Source organism: Protopterus annectens, chromosome 17.part0 (genome assembly GCF_019279795.1).
Source record: "Protopterus annectens isolate FY-2018-M chromosome 17.part0, PAN1.0, whole genome shotgun sequence".
Lineage (NCBI taxonomy): Eukaryota > Metazoa > Chordata > Ceratodontiformes > Protopteridae > Protopterus > Protopterus annectens.
In genome coordinates this window covers 387,767,812-387,789,264 of record NC_056751.1, presented here as the reverse complement: position 1 = coordinate 387,789,264, position 21,453 = coordinate 387,767,812, and the positions used below count along the sequence as shown (strand labels likewise).

The window sequence follows — 21,453 nt, the reverse complement described above, 5'->3', positions numbered from 1 at the left end:
TCCTAGACTTGCAGAAAATTAAACTCAAGGTCTCAAGAAGGCTGACTTGGGCAGTCTCCAATGTTCTGAAGTCCAGGAAATATCAGTAGAATTAGTACAGGCTATGGATAAGGAACCAGTGACACAAGTATAGACAGTATTTGGTCTCTCAGAGGGGTTTCCAGTGGGAGTGGGAGTGCATCAGGACAAAGCTTTAAGCCCACTACTGTTGATACTGGTGATGGACTACATTAGCAAATATGTTAGAAGGGACAGGTCTACAAAGCTGCTGTATGCAGACAGTGTGGTGCTACAAGTTGATGCAGAACAGGAACTCCAGCAAATAAGAGGTGACAGGAATACAAAATTGAAAGCAGATGACATGAACCTGAGAACAGAGAGGATGGTTGTCATATCAGTAAATGGGGGAAATCAGAAGAAGATGTAAAGGAATATAGTGGAATGGGTTAATGGCTTTAATAATTGGAGAGGTGGTTAAGGAGAAAGGAAAGTCTGAATGGGGAGGCCAAAACTAGAATCAGAGGGTGTGCAGCCAAATGACACAGAGTGTCATGGCTAGTGTGTGACAAAAGAAAGAATGTCAAAGCAGCTGAAAAGTAAGGTGCACAAAACAGTGGTGTGACCAGTGGCTCTGCATGGCATAGAAACCTTTGGAGTGAAGGCAGAACCACTGAGGAAACATGAAGAGATGGAGATGAAGCAGCTAAGATGCATGATAGAACACACACTGCGGGGCAGATGAAGAAATGAGGACATCTGAGCAGAAGCTAAAGTAGCCCCAGTTATACAGAAGCTTAATTAGTATAGATTATGGTGGCTAGGTCACATGTGGATGAGAGCAAATGTTAAATTTCTGAAGAAGATTTTGGAGAGAGAGGAACAGAGCAAGAAGAAATTAAGACATCCAGCCAAGAGATGGATGGATTGCACAAGAAAAGGTATGACATTCCAACTCCCTGTAGAAAAAATGGGTAAGAGGGAGTTGATGATGATGATATTAATATGTGTTTGTTCTCACCCTTATCTCTAGTTATTGCTGTATTAGGTTACTAGGCTCATCCCTCAAGCTTGTTTATAGCTGTCATTTCAACTCTTTGACTTCTCACTAAATTATAGAATATATAGATTACAAGTGTTTGCTAATCTTCAGCAGTTATGATTAGCTGATGACCCAGTTTGTTTGATCACAAAGATCCTGTATGTTGATTTACCTGCCCTTTGCTCATGTGCATTACTGTTCACACTTCTAGTGGTAGCATTAATGCGAGTTTTCATGTACTCCATCTGCAGATCTGTCTGATGCTATAACTACTCTTTTTCCTTCACTGTTTCATAGGTTCATAAGTGCATAGGTGTTTACTAGGTTAATGACCACAAGGGCCTTTCAAAACCTAGCCATGCATCCCACATCTCTGACAAGTTCTGATTCCCCAGATAAGTGTAAGCATGTCTATATCACAACATCGACAGCTTAGGTTGTTGAATCCAAATACATCGACACCTAAGCATTGAAAGCTTACAATAGAGAATGGCCGCATAATCAAATTCTTTCCTTGGGAAAGAATTCGAGTGGCCATCTGTAAACAAAATAAACAAACACACCCAGACATAGTGGGGGGCTTCACCCCCCAATGTGGGGGGCTGCACCCCCCCTTCTAACTAAATATACCAACTCCGGGATCACTCTACATTGGGGAAAGGACAAATCCCGATAATGGCCATGCGAATTCTTTCCAGAGGAAAGAATTTGATTAGGTGGCTGTTTCCTATTGTAAGCTTTCAACGCTTAGGTGTTGATGCTTAAGCATTCGAGAAACTAAGCTGTCAACAATACAATAGGAACCAATGTAAGCATGGGCCTGAGAGATGAACCATTTACAGGTTACCTGTGTCCATTAGAGACATAGGTGCCAAGCCAGGGATGAATTTCTGGTTTCCCATCCAATTCTCCAAGTTGTACTTGAATTGGGTTAGAGAGGAACTCTGCTTCACATGGATGGGGAGCCTGTTCCATAGATGGGGTAGTCTCTGGGATACATACCTATCTCTCCAGCAGGTTCTATTTATATCACAGGCAAGGTTTAAGCCTTTGGAATGGGTAATTCTGGTGCTGTTTGTTTTGTGGCTATGCAGGATGTCCATCAGAGTGGGGTCTGACAATGCACTGTATGTCAGGGATAGATCTCCTCTCAAAAGCCTGTAGGAGACAGAATACAGGGATAGGGATTGAGGAGGTCTGCATAGAATGTATTACTTATGCACTGTGCTCTTTTAGTAAGGAACCTCTGTGGACATTCCAATTGTTGGATATGCCTGGTTAGGTACATACCAAAGGAGGCATTGTACTCAATGATAGGTCTGATGAATGCCAAATACAGTGGAACAATGAATTCCTTTGACTAAGATGCCATACCTTTGTTTATAAGTTGTGCAACATAGAATGATTTCCCCACCATTGTAGACACGTGATGATCAAAGGCTAGATTACTATCTATGTATGTCCCTAAGTCCCCGACTACTGGGTTAACTCTAAGGTGTGTGTTGTCAGCATGATAGTTACCAGAAATGGATGAATTCCCAAAGGATACTATTATGCATTGCTTGGAATTTAGTTTTAGTCCATGGCTCTGACACCAGTTGTTTGTCTGTGTCAGCCCCTCCTGGAGAACATTTGTGTTAGTGTGAGATTCAATGATGGCTCCTAATGTGCAATCATCTGCAGATTTAGTCAGCCAGAGACTACTGACATTGGCCTTGACTTCTGAGAAGTAAATGCCAAAAAGAAGCGGTCCAAGGACTGATCTCTGAAGGACTCCGCTCGTGACTGGCCTCTTTGTAGAGGTGGACTCCCCAGTTCTAACTTCCTGGGTCCTGTCTGTGAACCAGTTAGTTATCTACTGGGTGACATATGGGTTTGTATCTAACCTCTTAGGTTTGTTAACAATGCTCGAGTGGGGTATTGTGAAAAATGCCTTGGCAAGGTCAAGGTAGGCAGTGTGAATGATTTTGCCCTTATCCACTGCTTTGGTGACCTTCTCAAGAAAGTCCACCAGGTTGAGAAGGCATGATCTGCCCTTGACGAAAACAAACTGAGTTGGGTCCAGTGTCTGGAGGTTTACTATATTTCTATTAATCATCTCCATGATAATTCTTTCCATGGCTTTACATATAAGACTAGTGAGACGTATGGGTCTGTAGTTTCCAGGGTCTGTAGATGGCCCACCTTTGTGCAGAGGGATGACTGTTGCCTTTCTCCATTCATGAGGCATGAAACCTGTTTGGAGGCTACAGTTAAATAGTAATTCCAGAGGCCCAGATAGGTCATGTTTCATGCTATTTAGAAGGCATCCTGGTATACTGTCTGGGCCCAGTGATGCAGTGTTCTTGGTCTTAGAGAGAACATTAAGGACCTGTTTCCTAAGTGATAGTAGGGGGAGTTATATTTGATGATATTTCCTGAGGGAAGGTTGAGGGTGAGAGAGGGGTAAAGTTTCACCCTTCTGATCTGAAGTTTCTCGACCATCTCAGGGCCCTCTGCCATTGTTATGTGCTTCTTGATCCTCATCTTGACTGCAGCACTTAATGATGTTTTGGAGGACTTTGACAAGAAGGAATCTTTTGAGATTTTAGTAGAAGAAACTGGAGCCCTCAGACAATGTCTTTGATTCTGAGTTCACTTAAGGTTCATGTAGAAGATCTACATGCAATTATACAACTAGGTAAAGAAGACTTATTTGATATCAATGTTTAAACTCATAATATGGTTGAAATAGATGCAGAGACTTATTTTGCTAAAAGATGAAATGTAAATTTGGCCGACTTTCTAGAGAACTGTTTGAAGGCATTATAATCAATATGCATTTTAGAACACATACTGTAACTGCTGAGGATGTTAAGACCGATTTAAAACATTGGACTGATAGCTTTGTTTTGAAAAAAGCTTTTGACATACAAGGGGGGGGGGGGTGGATTGAAAGTTGAAATGTCATTGCTGACCTGAAGTACACAGAAGATCATATTGAAAATCTACTAGATACATTATTTGTTATAAACCACAAATGTTTACATTACTTAGATCAATCAAATGATAGTTTCTGTGGTGAAAATAATAAACTGCCCTAAAAATATATAATAATTGCAAAGAAGTGGGACATGTAAAAGCTAAGTATGTGAAAACTTGCTGGAAATGTAAAAAGGTGCGCAATTTTGTTTTGAAATGGGACATCACCTACTTTTTTCGTTTTGCAGAGCAGCTAGTTCTGTGTTATTTTCTTTGCCTACTTTACAGCATATGAACAAATTACTATTAAAATAGACTAAAAACTCTTATATGTTTATGCCCTCCTGACTTCTTACCTAGGTTTAATAGTAATATTATCACAAACCTAGAATTCTGTAAAAGCAAGGTAAGAACAAGCAGTGAAAAAAGTACACATTGAGGTAACTCTTACTGAAAAGAAGATGGCCGTTGCATGTTTATTCTTTGCGGATGTAGAATTCTAGGAAAAGAGTATGGGTAAGGTCTGGTCCACTGGTGAATGTCCCATACGCTTGAATCTTGACTTTTGGCTGTTAATTACTTTTACATTGAGATGCAGGGTTTACTGTCCTAAAGTACTGTTAACATTCAGAAAGGAACTAAGTTTATAGGGAACAAAAGCGAGCTCAAATTTCATCTTTCATGCTGACAATTTCCTTTAGGTATGGTAATATTTTTCTGGCCTTATTTTTTGACCCCCAGTGCCTCTCTTTATCTACTGGGTCTATCTACCTCTACTAACAATCCCAGACATTCTTCAATACAGGTTGGGACCAGTAAGAAGACTTATGCATTCCAGGAGAGCATCATATTGCTGTTGTAGGGTTTTCTATTTTTAAACTTGTCCCGTGCATGTGTCTAGCAGTACTCCTCAATGGGACATACAAGGTGTGATTTATGCTTAGCCACCCCTCACATCTGCATAGTGCTTATGTCAACAAGCCAACCAGACCATTCATGGAAGCACTCTGTGGTGTTTCTCTGACAACTGCAAGGGAAAATGTACCGCTCCTGGACACACACTCCTACCATCCTCCCTGACTATCGGCATGACCACCCTCCACTACCAGTGCCTGATACCTAGGCTGCTAATATTACCCAGGTTACCTGAGCCACAGGGCTTTATTCCTCTATGTCATGGTGTTATGTCCTCTAGGTATAGCAAGATGCATTTTTTTTTCTGTCTTGAAGTTCTATTTATATTCACAAAGGAGATTCATTGTGGGAGATGCAATGAACCTTAAATCTTATCTTTTAGACTGACTTTGTTCTGTAGGCAAGGTGATCTTAAGACTCATCTTTGAGATGCTATTTTTCTTTAGGTAGAATGAGATTCAGGGTAACTTTTCCAAAAGTTCTGTTTGTGTTCAGCGAGGGCTTAATATCTCTTGATGAAGAGGACTCCAGTAGTAGTGCTGAGGAAGTGGTCAGCTACTGGGAACAATCACCAATCCTGGTCCTGAACACGCAAGGTTATATTTCTTTCCCATCTTCAGATGCTATGTGGTCCCGTCCAAATGGTACAAAACCCATATGCTAAATACTATCTGGCTAGGATGGCAAAATTAATGGGTGGGGAAGCATGTTTCTCTTTTTGTTATAGAAAGCCAGCTCTCATATGGGAAGAGAATATACAACATCTTTATCCAGTTCTTCTTGAAGATACCAAAAGGTTTACCACTGGATGTGCTCAACTCCAAATTACCTTAAATAAGACATACTAGCCTGTGACAGGACACCTTTCATGTCCCCAGACAATCGTGATGAATTCCAGAAAGTATTTGAAGAACTCCCTATTAACAAGAACTGTACTGTAATGCACAGTGATTACATTAAAAACAGTTAAATTACATCGAGTTCAGTGTTACTCTAGAGCAAGACCCGATCCTAAAAATGTTTAGAAGGATGTTTAACAATTACTAAGCAGCCTCTATGTGCTGTTAACATTGAGTCTGCATTAAAAGCAGACAGCACCAACTAGAAAACAGCAGCAAGACATGAAACAAATTTGTGACAACTCCCGTTTCTGTCTGTTTTCTGGTTCACTTACAGAGAGAATACGTAAGGATGTCACCCACTTCCCCACCGCTATACTGGTAGAAAACATCTTTTTTTTACTTTAGTTTTCAGAGACTATTAGTACATGGTGCAGATAAATCTCCATGCACTACAAAAATTGTGATCACAATGGATTATTAAATGTTCTCAACATGGATGTCAAGATTCACCTCTTGAGTGAATTCTTGGCATCTATGTCTCAAATACAAGACCCAATCATAATCACCTATATTTTGTCAGACTTAACAACTCAGCAATTTACTAGACACCTATATCTCCAATGTTGGTTATATTCAGACATTCTTGGTCTATTAACAAAAAATTCCTGAAACATATAATTAATAAAGTCATCAGAGGGAATAATATTTTAGATCTGATACTCATGAATATAGCTTTCCTGGTTTCTTCTTCCACCAACCAGTTAACTCATTCACTAAAATGGAGCTAAGGAAGTTTGCACTGTAACTTCCAATGGGTGGAGCCTAAGCCTTTTGACAGAATCAAATTGTCCTCACATTTCAAAGAAATGATCATATCTCTGGAATCATAGGGGTTATTACAGAGGTCTAAATGGCAAACCATTCAGCACAAACTATTTTTAAAATGGTAATATTCTTTTAGGTTCAAGGTCTTAAACTGACATTTATAAGTCACAGTAAACACAGTGACTATTACATTTGTAATATTTTGTAAACAACTTACAATATCTCTGCAACCACTCAAGTTACACACACATACTGCCAGCAGTATTTTATTCATCTAGCTGAGATCTTTTATAGGAAGCTAAGGATCTCTGTCTGTGTTACTTGGTTGTTGAGATAATTAGAAAAATGTGAAAAGTATATCTATATGAATTAATATCATAAAAACAGTTAATATCTCTTTACCTGCACTAGACAGAGGTCAAACATTAATGCAGTTGAGTTTGCCATTGTGTAAGCTTTAAGATGAAAGCTTTTAAAACTTTGTACATAGCATGGTTTTGGAATTATCGATGCAAATATGAACAACCAATATTTGATGCCTAGCGGCATCAGTAGGCGTTAACTACAAATGCACCTGGAGGCGTCACTTGGATGTAATGTGTTAAGTTAAACCATAAATTTGTGAAATGTGCCTTAAAAATCTTCAAAGCCCTTTCAAAAGAACATTTTTGATTTAACGATTTCAGAAAGGCAAGCCGCAAATAATTATATGACAGAATCTCAAAATTCACATATGACATCAACAACATGGATGGTGGAAGAGTATTCAGTGTCAGAAAGGAATTATATAGCTTATTAGACAAATGCATACCGCTAGTAATCCAAACTAGAGAAAAATTCAATGGGAAATTTACAAGCAAATCACTATAGTCTTCTGCCAACATAAATAAACTTTATAAGAAGTGAAAAGAAAATCATCCAAGTTGCATAGCAAATCAATAACTCCTGATGAATTTAGTCTAGCTTCTGAAGTCAAGGATAACGAAAAAGTCCTTCTTTGGCTACATTAGGAAGCTAGGGAACAATACTCAACAATGTTCACAACTTATCGAACAATACTCAACAATGCTCACAACGTATCTTAAAGTGGGACCACCCACTCCAATCCATTAGAAATTGCCAATATAGTAGCAAAAAACTTTAGAGTAAATTCATCCCTGAAATAACTATCCAAACTCCAAGTATCCCAGGATGTCTTACAATGCCCCCTTTTATCACCAAAGAACACGTTGTGAAGGTGCTACCAAAGACTAAACATTTCTCCTCCATGGACCAGACAGCACACCTGGAGGTTTAATAAATAGTACAAAACACAAACTCATCCACTGTCTCCTCAAACTGTTTAATCTAAGCTTAACCTTAAGATTTCATTCCTAAATTATTGCATTCCACTGTGGTGACACCCCTCCCCAATGGTGGCCATGTTATGGACCCCAGTTTACTCCCTTGCTATAAAAAAGCCTCATCAGTCTTACGAGTGCGATCTTCAAAACTATAGAGCATATCATAACTGATCTCATAAATTATGGTCTCAAAAATCTTATCAAAAATCTCATTAGGTGAGACACTTGATAGTTCAGCTTCATCAAAGGGCGATTCTGCCAATTAAATCTAGTTGACTTCTTCGATAGGACCACACAGACTATTAACAGTGGTATTTCTGTTCACACAGCTTATCCTGGCTAGCCTGCAGCATTTGACACCATATCCCTTACAGGCATTCTATGTCAGCTAAAAGCTTTAAATATAAATCCTTATGTAGCAGGATAGATAGCAAACTGTGTAAAAGACAAAACCCACACAGGTTTGACTGACAGCTTCTTCTGACCATGAAGCCATATTGATTGCCATTCTGGGGATTGCTGTCCTCTAGAAATGCTGCCAGTCCTCCAGAAAGGATTTTCTCCATAACTTTTCCTGCCACTGACCATGACCTAACAGGCTTGCAGTTCCCTGGATTTTCTCTCCCCATTAGAAGGGTACCACAACTGCTGTCTTTCATTCCCTTGCTATGTCTAAGCTACACTGTAACTTGCTGAAGATTTCCATCAGAGAATCTTCTTAAAGATTGGACAGTTTTCTGAGGTCTAAGAGAGGCATTTCATTTGGTCTTTATGCTTCATCCTCCCTAAGAGCAGCCAGTTCCCTCTGAAGTCCCTCCTCTTTTCTACCCCCTTGCCACTGTCATGACATGATTACATCTTACTTCCCTGATAATGGAGCAAGACCTCTGCGCCCATCTGCAAGGCTCACTTTATTCTCAGAAAAAGTGAAAAGCTACCTAAAATAATGTCTGTGTTGTAAAATTTGCTATGTGACATCCCGGCATGACTTGCTCTGTTTAGTTGGTGTTTAATATCAGTGTCAACCATGAAAAAAGACCCTAGCTCAGTGGCTAGCTCAGTTACCAAAGTTTAATGCACAATAACCACATAAATAAATAAACTAAAACATAAGCTTTCAGTAGCAATTTCTTGCACTGCTAAATCTTGATGTAGGTGTTTCCAGCACACACACACACACACAGATATATATATATATATATATATATATATATATATTATATATATATATATATGTGTGTGTGTGTGTGTGTGTGTTTGTGTGTGTGTGCGTGTGTGTGTGTGTGTGTGTGTGTGTGTGTGTGTGTGTGTGTGTGTGTGTGTGTGTGAAATTAGGAAGCCTTTTCCTTACCCAGTGTCCATCGAGAGTGGCTTGAACCTCTTCACCTCGTTTTATCTTCCCAGAAACCATATTTACACTCGCATTGCTTCCAAGGAAGGGCTGTGGATACATAATACCAAAGGATAAACCATTTTACCCCAGGTCAAGTATGACAGTTTAATTTACAAATGCATTTTAATGTAGATGTTTTTTCCTGTCACACAGAATCATAAGATAACATAGTGGGCAATGGTCACTAATAACCAATGACGGTGTTTTACATAAAAGACTATTTTTGCATAGTTATCAAACAGGAATTTTACACTCAGAACTTGAAGCATTAGCGTAATTCATTTCTGCAAGTTTCATTACTTATACAACAGTTAACAGCAGAAGAGCAAGAGTGTATTAAAGGAACAAGCCCCTTGTACCATGCTGCAATGCATAGTGAAGTATGTACTGCTAGCTATGTCTGAATGTGTTTTTCTGTTATTGTCAACATGCAATGTTGTGCTTTTGTTCCAGTTCTGTAGGTTTTTCATACCTTTTGGTATATATTTAGTTAAATATCTAATTGTGTGGATTATTTTCTGCTTTAGCACAGCTGATTTATTTTCATGGCTGAAGAATCTGTCTCAGTAGGCAAGACTGAATGTACATTCAGACCTTGATAGGAAATGCAACAAAGATTCAATAAACATAAAGGTTACTTCTCAGAATCCATGTGAAAAATACAAAAATCTCAAAGGGTTAAATTCACATTTTATATTTAGTACCAAAGACTTGTTTAGTTGATACACTTTTGGACAATCTTACATTTCCTCTGTTTTTCGCTGTCTCTTTTTCTAAAGGAATTATATATCCAGTATTCACAATTACATGTTCAATATATGGTAATACCGTATGATTAAAATTATTAGAATAACTTCACACATTTCACTTACATATAGTCACATTCAAGCATATTTTGAGACAAAGCAGACTGTGCTTGCCCAGTGCTTATATTGATAAGCTCACAGGTAAGTACTACGCTAGTTGTCGTTGTGGGCCATTTTAAGCCTAGCCAATTTCCCTTTTTATGTTCTAACTGCCCTATCCCATTTGGTTAGACATTGGCTTTAACTACCCCAAGGCAGATGATGATATATTACCCCTAATGAGAATAACTGGGTTCATACCATAGGTTATTTGCAGAGACCCTTTCACAGGATAAGGTATTTAGAAGCTGCCGCTGCCCATTAGTAGTGCAAGTGCAGTCCTTGGGTAAGTTTTCTGTGTCCCATTCATAATCACAGCTGTGTTTGAACATGGACAGGGATAAGTGTGTTTATGTGGACGGGGAGGAGTCTGTTCCAGAGCAGTGGTATCCTCTATGAGGTATACATGTCCCTGCAAACTGTTCTGCTGATATTGCAGATGAAGTTTAGATCCCTAGATTTATATATGGGTCACTGCATTCCTGCAGCCCAATAAAAATGTCACAGAATCTGCAGAGGGATTATATACAGACAGAAGGTGTCCTGAGGATGCAGTGAACATGTTAAACATTACTAGGATGGGGCCCTTAACCTGTGACATGATAAATGGGGCATTCAGTCTGCAACTTATAATACCAAACCTCACTAATAACCCCCCCCTCAAAAAAAAAAAGTTCTCAGGGCAGCCATCTTACAGTATGGAACAGCCTTTCTTCTTTGAATTTCATATCCTCTCAACTTTCTGCCTCTGATTTCCTTTTTCATTTCAACAACCTTCCCAGTCCTTTCTTCATCCAATCCCAAACTTCATCTGACACTCCCACCTCCTCTCCATACGACTCTTCATTCTACAACTGAACTATCACATACAAGGACATCTACCCTCTGCTTGAACAGATTAAACTTGATAGCTCCCCTGGCGCTGACAACTTTCACCCATGGTTTATTTATTACTGTAGAGACATCATCATATCCCTAATGAAACCCATCTACAACCTCTGTATTGCACTTAACATTACGATTAATATCTAGAATAATGGCATCCTAAAACCTCTGCCTAAGAACTCTAGTCTGCCCAATCCATCAGACCTTTGGCCCTTTTTTATCTCTACCTTAGGAAAGACTCAGAAAAAAATTACTTTATTTGCAACTCACTCAGTACATCAACCAATGCCACCTTCTCTCTTAAAAGCAGCATGGCTTTTGGTCTGGGAACAGTAAATCTACAGCTATCTGGACATTCAGTGACATCATTCTTCTTGGAATGGACAAAAGGCTAATTACTGGAAAAATTTTTATTGATTTCACCAGGGGGTTTTATCATGTTGATTGCTCAATTCTCCTAGACTATCTAAATGAAATAGGCATTAGTGACGGCATACTGCCCTGGTTCAAAAACTCTCTCTCTAACTGCTACTTCTCAGTTAATTTCAATTCTTCAACCTCTGCAGAAAGGTGTCCCTCAAGGATCTATTTTGACACTCCTCCTCTTTTCTGTCTACATTAACAAACTTTTTTTACTTACCCCATCTTCCTCTCCTGCTTTATGCTGATGACATGGTCGTATTCCTCTCCACCCATTCTGCCTCTCAAACTCGAACTTCAAGCTGATTTTCATGGCCTTATTCAATGGGTCAATGATAAGCAATTACAAATAGACCCATCTAAAATAAAACAATGCTTTTTGACACTAGACAAAAATCTCACTTTTATCGCTAGGCCTCTAAAAACTCTTGACCATCTTAATAACACAACTGTAAATGTCAGTTCATTCAGAAACCTAGGGGATTGTCATGACCCCCTCCAAAATTTCCAACTTATCTGGACTACACTTACAAAAAAATCATGTCTCTCCTATTTTGGGCTAATAGGATCCCCATTCTTCTAAACAGACCCTGTAGAAATGATACATGTAAAGGTATCTTACTAGCTACAATAGAATACTATCTCTTGCTAATTGCTGTGGCTTCTAAAATAAATATTTCCACCATTTCAAATGCCATTTGCAGATTCATCACTCTCTCCCCAAGAGAAGAACACTACTGTAATACCTTTGAAAAATCTAACTGGCTACCTGTGAACTTGCCTCTCAACGTTTTAAACATATCAGGAATGATACCCTCCCCTCCACTAGTTTCCAGACTATTCAGAGATGCACCAACATATAACCTTAAACATCCTAACCACTCATGTCATCTTCTCAACCCCCCCCCCCAGACTAGGCTTCACTGCACAGACCATGCTTTCTCAGTTCCTGGTCCCAAACTGTGGGACTCTCTTCCATCTTTTCTTAAAGATCACTTATCTTACCACATTTTCCATATAAATGCACATTTCAAGTCTCTAGGAAAATGCACTTGCTAGTTCTCTGGTCATATAACTTAATCTCTTAATTCCTTTCTCCTCTTTACATACCTTGCTCTTACTCTGTTTTTGATTCTGATTATTTCAGCATGCTATGATGCCAGTCTATATTCAATGCATGCATACACTGTGTTTTTCAGTCAGTCTGTACATAATGTCATTTATCTATTGCCTTTACACCCTTAAGCCAAGTATGATATTCATTTTGTATATAAGATGTGTATATATTGCATTCTGTCATTCTCTCTCTATCTCTCTCTCTCTCTATATATATATATATAAAATGTCATTTAGCTATTGTATTCTCTCAGTATTGAGACTGAAATGAGATCTAATAAGATCAGTGCTCTATCCCGGTTAACAAATTCAAAATAAAGAAAACAAAAATAATGCTAATGCCCTACAGTAAGTCTCAAACCATCTGCGCTATAACCCACCTGAGAAAAACTACTAATGTGAAAGTCTAATACATGGCTCCTGTTAACCTTCTATCTATCTTAATATTTAAAACAGTTGCAAATGAAATTGCCTATCCTGACCCTATACTATTAATCATATCTATTACAGAGATGTACACACCTCTTTCATGGAAATAATCTTTCATTATACTATTCCACAAAGGCGAAAATCCTGGTGACTTCATCTATAGACCTTCAACTGTCATATTACCCCTATCTAAGATATTAAAAAGTCTACACATCAACAAAAAACAGAACAGAGAAATAGAAATAGCTTGATAACACCTACTCAGTATGGATTTACATCCAGATATAGTATGGATTCAGTTCTACTAACACTTATTAACTATAAGCCAATGGAGGAAATAAATGGAAGGCTGATGCATTTTTATTTCTTTATCTATCAAATGTCTTTGATACAGTCTCACACCAAATACTAATAAATAAATTAGCTCAAATAAGAATGACTAACGCTACCATAATGTGGTACAAAAACTAACTAGGTGAATTATCCCAGACTGTCAGATTATAAAACACACGCTCTACCTTTCTACAGAATCCAAGTGGAAATCCTCAAGACTCAGTTTTAGGTCACGTTCAGTTTATTATTTTCATCAATGATATGGGCAACTTTATCAAAACAATGACATTGGTAATACATACAACATAAATGAACTCCAAATTAACACTCAGACATGTTTTATTAATATTGAAACATGGCTAGGAAAATCGTAACTAATACTAATGTGAATAAGAGAAAAGAGACAATCTTTGAGCATGATACAATAAGAAACAACAAAGATATAATCAATATCACATCAAAAAATAATACTCTCATTGAACAAGTATCCCAAACAAAACTACTAGGAGTATTAATAGATGACAGTCTAAAACGTCTGATTAAGTAATAGGCAAGATTATTACTCAAACTAGCTGCTGTATACATTCCCCATGCTAATCAATATTCAAAAGACTAAACTTAGCAAATTAAAACAATGCTACAACAACAATGGTAAATTTTAAAAAGTCAAAGTCACAGTAAACTTTATTGTCATACAGATCAACACAGAGGAAAAAGTGCATATTACTGCACGGAATTTCGATACTCGGGCTCGTACCATATGAATGACAGTTTATAGAAGGAAGATAGATTAAATTATTAAAAAATTTAAATTAAATAAAAAAATAAGATACAAAGGCAAATAAAACAATTTTGGAACCTCTATTTACATCAGAAACACACAAATACAATAGCAGGAACAGACTCAGTAGAAATATAAGGATATGCTAAAAACAGTACTATGATAAATAAGAGAGGCACACATGTAAACGCACCCAACAGCAATACATACCATAAACTTACAGTTCACAGTTTTCCTATTGCAGATGGAGATGTATGAAGTGAGCCATTCAAGGAGTAAACAACAATGACATATTGCACACAAATAATATTTTACCTACAGCCAGTTACACAGACCGCATCATTTTTTAACCTTGAGAAGTATCAGTTGGATATATCAGTTGAGAAATATCAAATGGAACACACAGCCGTCTCTCATTACTTTATGAACCAATACCTCTTCTTTCCCTGCATTCCTCTACTGCAGAAAGCTTTAAATCATCTAGTTCTTCTCAATAGCACTCCTCTGTCCCTTATCTTTCAGCAACATTATTAGCCTGCTCGCTTTTATCAAATCCCTCTCAGCTAGCTTGATATTTGTCTGTCTGGATACCAGAACTGTAGGGAGTAGCCTGGAGGAAAGCTCTATATAGTGTTAATATAGCCACTATACCTTTCATGTTACTTCCCAAGGTTACTTCTAGCTTATTAATAGCCTCAGACATAGTGTTCTCAGTTTGTGCCAGTTGGTTCCTTTCTGTAATCACTATAAGGGCCTCTTCTTGTTTTGCATTTTCTATGTATTTTCACTTAGCTGTTTTTTCACCATGTGGGCTGTTGAAAGTCAGGTGAAACACCTTGCATTTTTCTGTATTAAACATAAGTTGCAATTTCTATAGCCAATCTGCTGGTGTCTTAGTATCCTATTTTATGTTTATTCCCCAGATGCCACTGTCCCATCTCTAAATGTCAACTGCGAACAGGTTTACAGGGAAAAGTTGACATCTGATTTCTCATATCACACAGTTTGATTATAACACTGTGAAATGTCCAGGTTACATCACAGTAATGGAATAACTTAAAATATTTTTTCTGAGGAATAGTCAAGCCCCCCTGTACTTTCCAGACTTAACAGATATCAACTCCATGGTCACACAACATTGAGAAAGGACAAACCACCCAAACAGACTAAGCTGGTCTTAGGCAAAACAAGAGTGAGAAAAAGATTTTCAAGTTACTGTACTCTAATAAAACACAGTGTTATCATTGCAAACAGGTGATCATAACCTCAGTGCCCTCTGTAGGGCACAAACATATCAAAAAGCAATGGAGCCTAAACTGACAGCTTGATTATGATCTTAATATCTGGCTTCTATTACTTCCACTGTTGTCATGTTGGACACTCTCTTTACAGATAATTAACGTAATGTATTACTGCATTGTACAACTAATTTACATTCTGATTTATCTTTTTATTTATCCTGTTTATTATGCCTTATCTATTTTTACTATTGCTGATTTTTATTGTTAGAAATCTGTTCTTGTTTTATTTCATTACTTTGTATATCATTTTTATACTAACTGCTTAAATAGTAAGCACTAGATGAAACAGGAAATTAGATATTCACAACATCTGTTTTGACAAGGTAACCCAAACCACTACTCTTTTTTTAATGGCGTGGGTACTCTTTCAAATATTCTCTTAACATTTCCAAACTCCAAGCCCTTTCTGCTTTACTGTCAGTATCTTGTGATGAGTAGTAAGCATTACTATATGCTGGTATACTACTAACAGGTTCCATCTTTAAAGTTCCAGTACAGTCACAGAGGTGAATCAGGCTGGACTGACATGAAATGTTGGAAACAAAGCCATACTTATCCTTTAGGATAAGATGAAGTCCTTGTATGGATGGAGATGCAGTGAGCAAGTTAAAGCATTTATGAGTACAGTTTTTCTTTTTCTTTTTTTTTTTATTACTGTGGCTTGGTAAAGTCTTTGAAGACTACAAAGGTTGTGTTGCTGGTTCCTCTACAGTGCCATTCTTGTGGGTTTTATCCTTTAGGATTCTACTTGCAGGAAGCAGCTAGCCTTTTTCTTAGTATTTTTAATAACGGTGAGAGGCTTATGGTTAGTTTTTGTACTCCCATTCTGTATTGATACAACTATGGCTTCTTTATAGCCTACTGCAACCTCTCCATTGTCAAATGAAGAGTTTTGTCATGGACTAAGAGAAAGCATCTTACCAAGTTCCTTAGCCTCTTGGTAGAATATAAATATTCAAGAATTACAAACACTGGTGAGTAATCAATTAAAATCTGTACAAAAAAATTTGGAACAATGTTCTTTATTAATAAACTTTTGTCACAATATGCAGATGCTATTAAACAGTTAGATAATGAAGTACAAGCCTGACACTAAAACAATTAAAAATAGATTCTATGGACTACCATATAATGGGTCTCTATCAGATTATCGAAGTTTAGAACAAACACAGCTGAAACCTTGAAACCAAAACAAGCGGCGTTAAAGAACCTGCTGCAAAACGCCAGTGATACGTGAAATGCTGTGGTAGCTTCCTTGGAATCAAGGAATTACGAATCCAGATACTTAAGATAAACAAACTTTTTATTATAAAAAACAAGTAGCTAGGTTAAGCGCTTTCACCTACTAACAACGTAGGCTTCATCAGAACCTGATGAAGTTCTGATGAAGCCTACATTGTTAGTAGGTGAAAGCGCTTAACCTAGCTACTTGTTTTTTATAATAAAATGTTCGTTTATCTTAAGTATCTGGATTCGTAATTCCTTGATTCCAAGGAAGCTACCACAGCATTTCACGTATCACTGGCATTTTGCAGCAGGTTCTTTAACGCCGCTTGTTTTGGTTTCAAGATTATCAAAGTTTCAAAACTTCAAAATTCATATGGTCGGGACCATATGACCGAAATTTTGAAACTTTGAACAATTAGAATGGAGATCATGGACATCGCTGAATGGGAAATTTGCCCTTTCCTTCAGTATAGTGTAATCTTAGAGTTGGTATATTTAATTTGCAGGGGGGTCTGGGGGGTGCAGCAAGGCTTGCCACCTGCATAAATGTAAAAAAAAAAGGTTTGTTTATTTTTTAAATGTTCGAAGTTCCAAAACTGCGATATTACGGTCTTGGCATATGAATTTTAAAGTTTTAGAACCCCATTAATCTGTCAAAGACTCCATATAATACTTCCTTTACACGGCAGAAACTGAAACAGTCCGTGCATTTCAATAATATTAATTTTAACAATTCTGGACAGAAATCTAGAAATAAAAGGAAGAAAAAATATGACCTTATTAAAGCAATACTGAAAATGACTAACTGAGGTATGGATATCTCTTCTAATGCTTCTAAAACTAATACCATTATTGACTTGGTTGAATCTTCACCATCCCATAAATGCTCTTATATTAATTTTTCAACTGTCATTACCCATGCCCCTTTAAGTACAAGCATTATGGAAGAAAATATAAACTTAGATGAAAACACTGTTTGTCTTCAAGGAGATGTAGAGCAAATAAATTTGACATTCTAATTCTAGTAACTTTTCTGTTAATGTTTGTTCTCATGTTTAAAATTCTTAAGCAGTTGGATTGTTGAATGAAGGCTTGAGTTATGCATCTTCTTGCTTTGTGTCTCACAACAGAATTGTTACTGAATTAAATACATTTTACCTTAAATCTATATTTCTGAAGTGATCTGTTAATACTTGATCTTTTAAATACAATGCCTTAAATTCTAAGCACCCTTATTACCCTTCAATATATATTTTTGAAAATAGGACGCTGAAAGGCTTTTACACCAACTGAAATCTTATTTTTCATAACTTTTCTCACAATTTGACTATAGTTGAAAAAAACAGGCTCTCAAAAATTTACAGCTTAATACAAAAACTGTCAATGCCCAGGCTGACAGAAGTTGGCAGCTGTGGTTTGAGACTACTCAGATTATCACTGTGAACTGAGAAAACAACTTTCTGATATTTCTTGTTATCATTCATTACCAATTGATCAGTGTCAGAATTTTAGAATATAATGAAAAAAGGCTGTTGTTTCATAAGTTATACGACAAGTTAAGTCCTTCTGATTACTAAATTTAGGAATTCTATTTATTGCATAAAACCCTTGTAGTAGGGCATGGATATATTATGGAGCCTCTTTCCATGTATTTAGACAAATGTTTGAAACCATTTTTTTCTGTAACATTGCTGCACATAGTTTCTGAAACTGCTTGATAATATATATATTGACAACATAGTACTTTTATATACATTTGACGTTTGTAAACTAGTATTACCAATATTTTTGCTATTTGTGTTGTTTAAAAATTTTTTAAACAATACTGTGATTCGTCATAAGGAATTTAATGATTTTTATTTGAATGTGTGCTATCCAGGAATACTTTTTATCATGCTGGTGAACATTGCCTTCACATATGTGGTTCTGCAGTAGGTGCTATCTTTGAAGCAACATATGCTGATATCTTTATAGGTTTCTTGTAATTTATGTGGATATATAATAGCAATAACACCTTCTTAAGTGAAATACTCATGTGGATGGGTTACTTTAACTGCTGGCTGCCTTGCAAGGTTTCAGTATCTGAATTACACAGTTTTGTTCCTTATCTTAACAGTAATCTCTTTGGTGTCATATTTAATTCTATTTATAATCATTTTACTACCAACCTTTTAGATGTTTCTATTACTAAAGTAATTGATATCACTTTACAAACTATAGTCTTTTGTGGGATATTCTATAACAATTCATTTTTGGTAGCCAGCAGTTGTCACCCTAAGCATGTTGAGAAAAATATTCCTTATTCTCAGTTTATAAGCACTAAGAGAATTTGCAGTAATTCTTAAGACTTTGATGTGGAAAGCAAATATTTTGGTCCAGAATTTTCTGGAATGTGGCTATTCCAAACATAATGTTGAACAATATTTAATGTGTACTGAGGATTTTGTCAGATCAGAATTGCTGGAATACATATCTAGGTCAGATTGCAAACAGTTACACATGCTATCTTTCTTCATTTCTACTTATGGCACCAATACTTTAAAAAAACAACAGGTCATTCATCACCTTTGGGATATATTAAAATAATACCTTTTTATAGGATTGTCTCTGACAGATCTTGTTATGATTTCAAGTGAGGTAAATGTCTAGGTGAATATTTTTCACATTTAAGAAACAGGTCTTACTTATATGATTCAATCCACAATTGGTACAAAAAGTATTGGTATGACACCATTTGAAAATTGTACATTTTGTAAACATATTCAAAATGCAATCATTTACTTCTATTAATGCCAACCCCCCCCATAAATAAATAAATACAAAAAAAAATACAAAAAAAATTACCATGTGGGTAATTTAAATGTCTGCTTACATGTGTAGTTCCTTTTATATGGGGCAATGTTCTAGTCACCTAAAACAATGTATTTCATTACATTTAAGTGACGTCCATTGCAAATTGACCGTAGTACTATCTTTTTATTCGCTTTGATTCTATTAATCATAAACATATTCACAATCACTAAAATAAATTATTATGAAGGGTTGCAGATTGTAATTGTAGTTTTTATTTACCCACTTGGCCTTAATGACATAATGTTTGTGCATTGTATGTTTCATAATTTTTCTCTTATCCTTATTATTTTACTATATTTTCATTTTACGCATTTTTTGTTTGCCTGAAATTGAATTTTGTATAATTTATACTGGCATTTTCTATTTTGGCCAGCAGAGGGAGTTCTCAGATCAACAACAACACTGATGTTTCCTCAAAGGATATACTTCTCCTATTCAGTGATTATTTACATTTTTTATATATTTTTTCATTCCTGTTGAAGTTATTCATTATATATTTGCTTTGGTTTTATAGAATTTTGCATCTTATTGTGCAAGATCAATTGATGGACAATTTGATTTCACCCGACTGGGCTGCTTTATATTTATTTTGGGTTAACATATCAGCACTGAGTGGGTATTGGAAGTGCAACCATGGTCTACTGTTTCTTGTTATTTTGGTGAGAGGTATAACAATAAGACACACACACACACACACACACACACATATATACATATATATATCTACACAGAAAGAGAGAGAGAGAGAGAGAGAGAGATAGCTATAGATATAGATATATAGATAGCTAGACTGATATATAAATATATAGGATAGATAGGTATAGGTGCCTTAGACTAATGAATCAGTAAAACAATCTGTATTGTGTTGTCCAATTTTCTGTACAGTGACATAGTCTGATACACACGCTGATGGTAAATGTTGCATACCACTGATCTTTTGTCAAATTCTTTTACCAAACGCTACACCTGATATCATCAGAACATTCTGCTTTTGCCACTTTTAAGTTCTTTGAACTTCTTTTCCACAGCTTCCTTAGGGATGAAACATGTTAATTCCACCTCATTCCTTAACCTCTTTTTTACTGTAGCACTCTTTCTCCAATATCTTTTGTGAAGGGTGAGGTGAGAGTTATTAAGAAATGTTTACCTAGCCAGTGTTTTAACTGTACTTCCTACTATCCCTTTGCAGTTCCCCTAGATTTCAACATCCTTTATTCACTGATGTACCTAAAGCTACATCTCTTCCTGTTTTTGATTCCTTCCATAACTAACTAGCTAACTAAATGAAGACCTACAACAAAGCCTCCTTCCCATCAACCTCTTGCATTCACAATACATTGCAGCAGGGTCTGATATTTTTCATTCTTACCAGTTCAGATGTTGTCTGCCAGGTACTTGTGCACACTTTCTACAATGATTTCTAGACTATGTACCCTAAAATGGATCCTTGTCACTAACAGATACATCACAGCAGCACAGTGTTGAAATGATCCCACTCGCTCACCTTAACTTCACTAATCAAGCTTCATTGCAACCAATTCTGTTCGCTCTTTTGCAAGTGCTTTGTCTCCATTGTGATTCACTTGCTAGCTCTCTTTAGATCCCTGTGGAAATCAGTTTAGAAATGCTCCGCACACAAAGCTTGCTGCAGACAACAGCCATGTTTCTTCAAAAATGATAGCTATTTCAGTAATATATCATGGCAATGAGTGGGCAATTCATAACTTACTCGTGGTGGTGGTGGCAGAGTGCTTGATAATAACAGCAAAGTCAGAGTAATCATGTATATATTTCCCCGCTGTGGCAAAGTATGAATTAAATGAGACTACCATGACATATTGTGATCATACAATAGCACTGTCAAAAAAAAAAGCATCGTACCTTT

General features: G+C 36.7%; 1 protein-coding gene across 10 annotated transcripts in view; it reads right to left on the bottom strand.

Moving 5' to 3' along the window:
• The window catches only part of OSBPL5 (oxysterol binding protein like 5), a 1,550,034-nt gene that overhangs the window by 239,974 nt on the left and 1,288,607 nt on the right, over positions 1-21,453 (bottom strand). For all 10 annotated transcript variants that reach the window (XM_044059004.1, XM_044058998.1, XM_044059002.1 and 7 more), the window contains one exon: positions 9,277-9,366. In XM_044059004.1, coding sequence (XP_043914939.1) covers positions 9,277-9,366 — 90 coding nt within the window. The remainder of the gene's footprint in view (positions 1-9,276; positions 9,367-21,453) is intronic.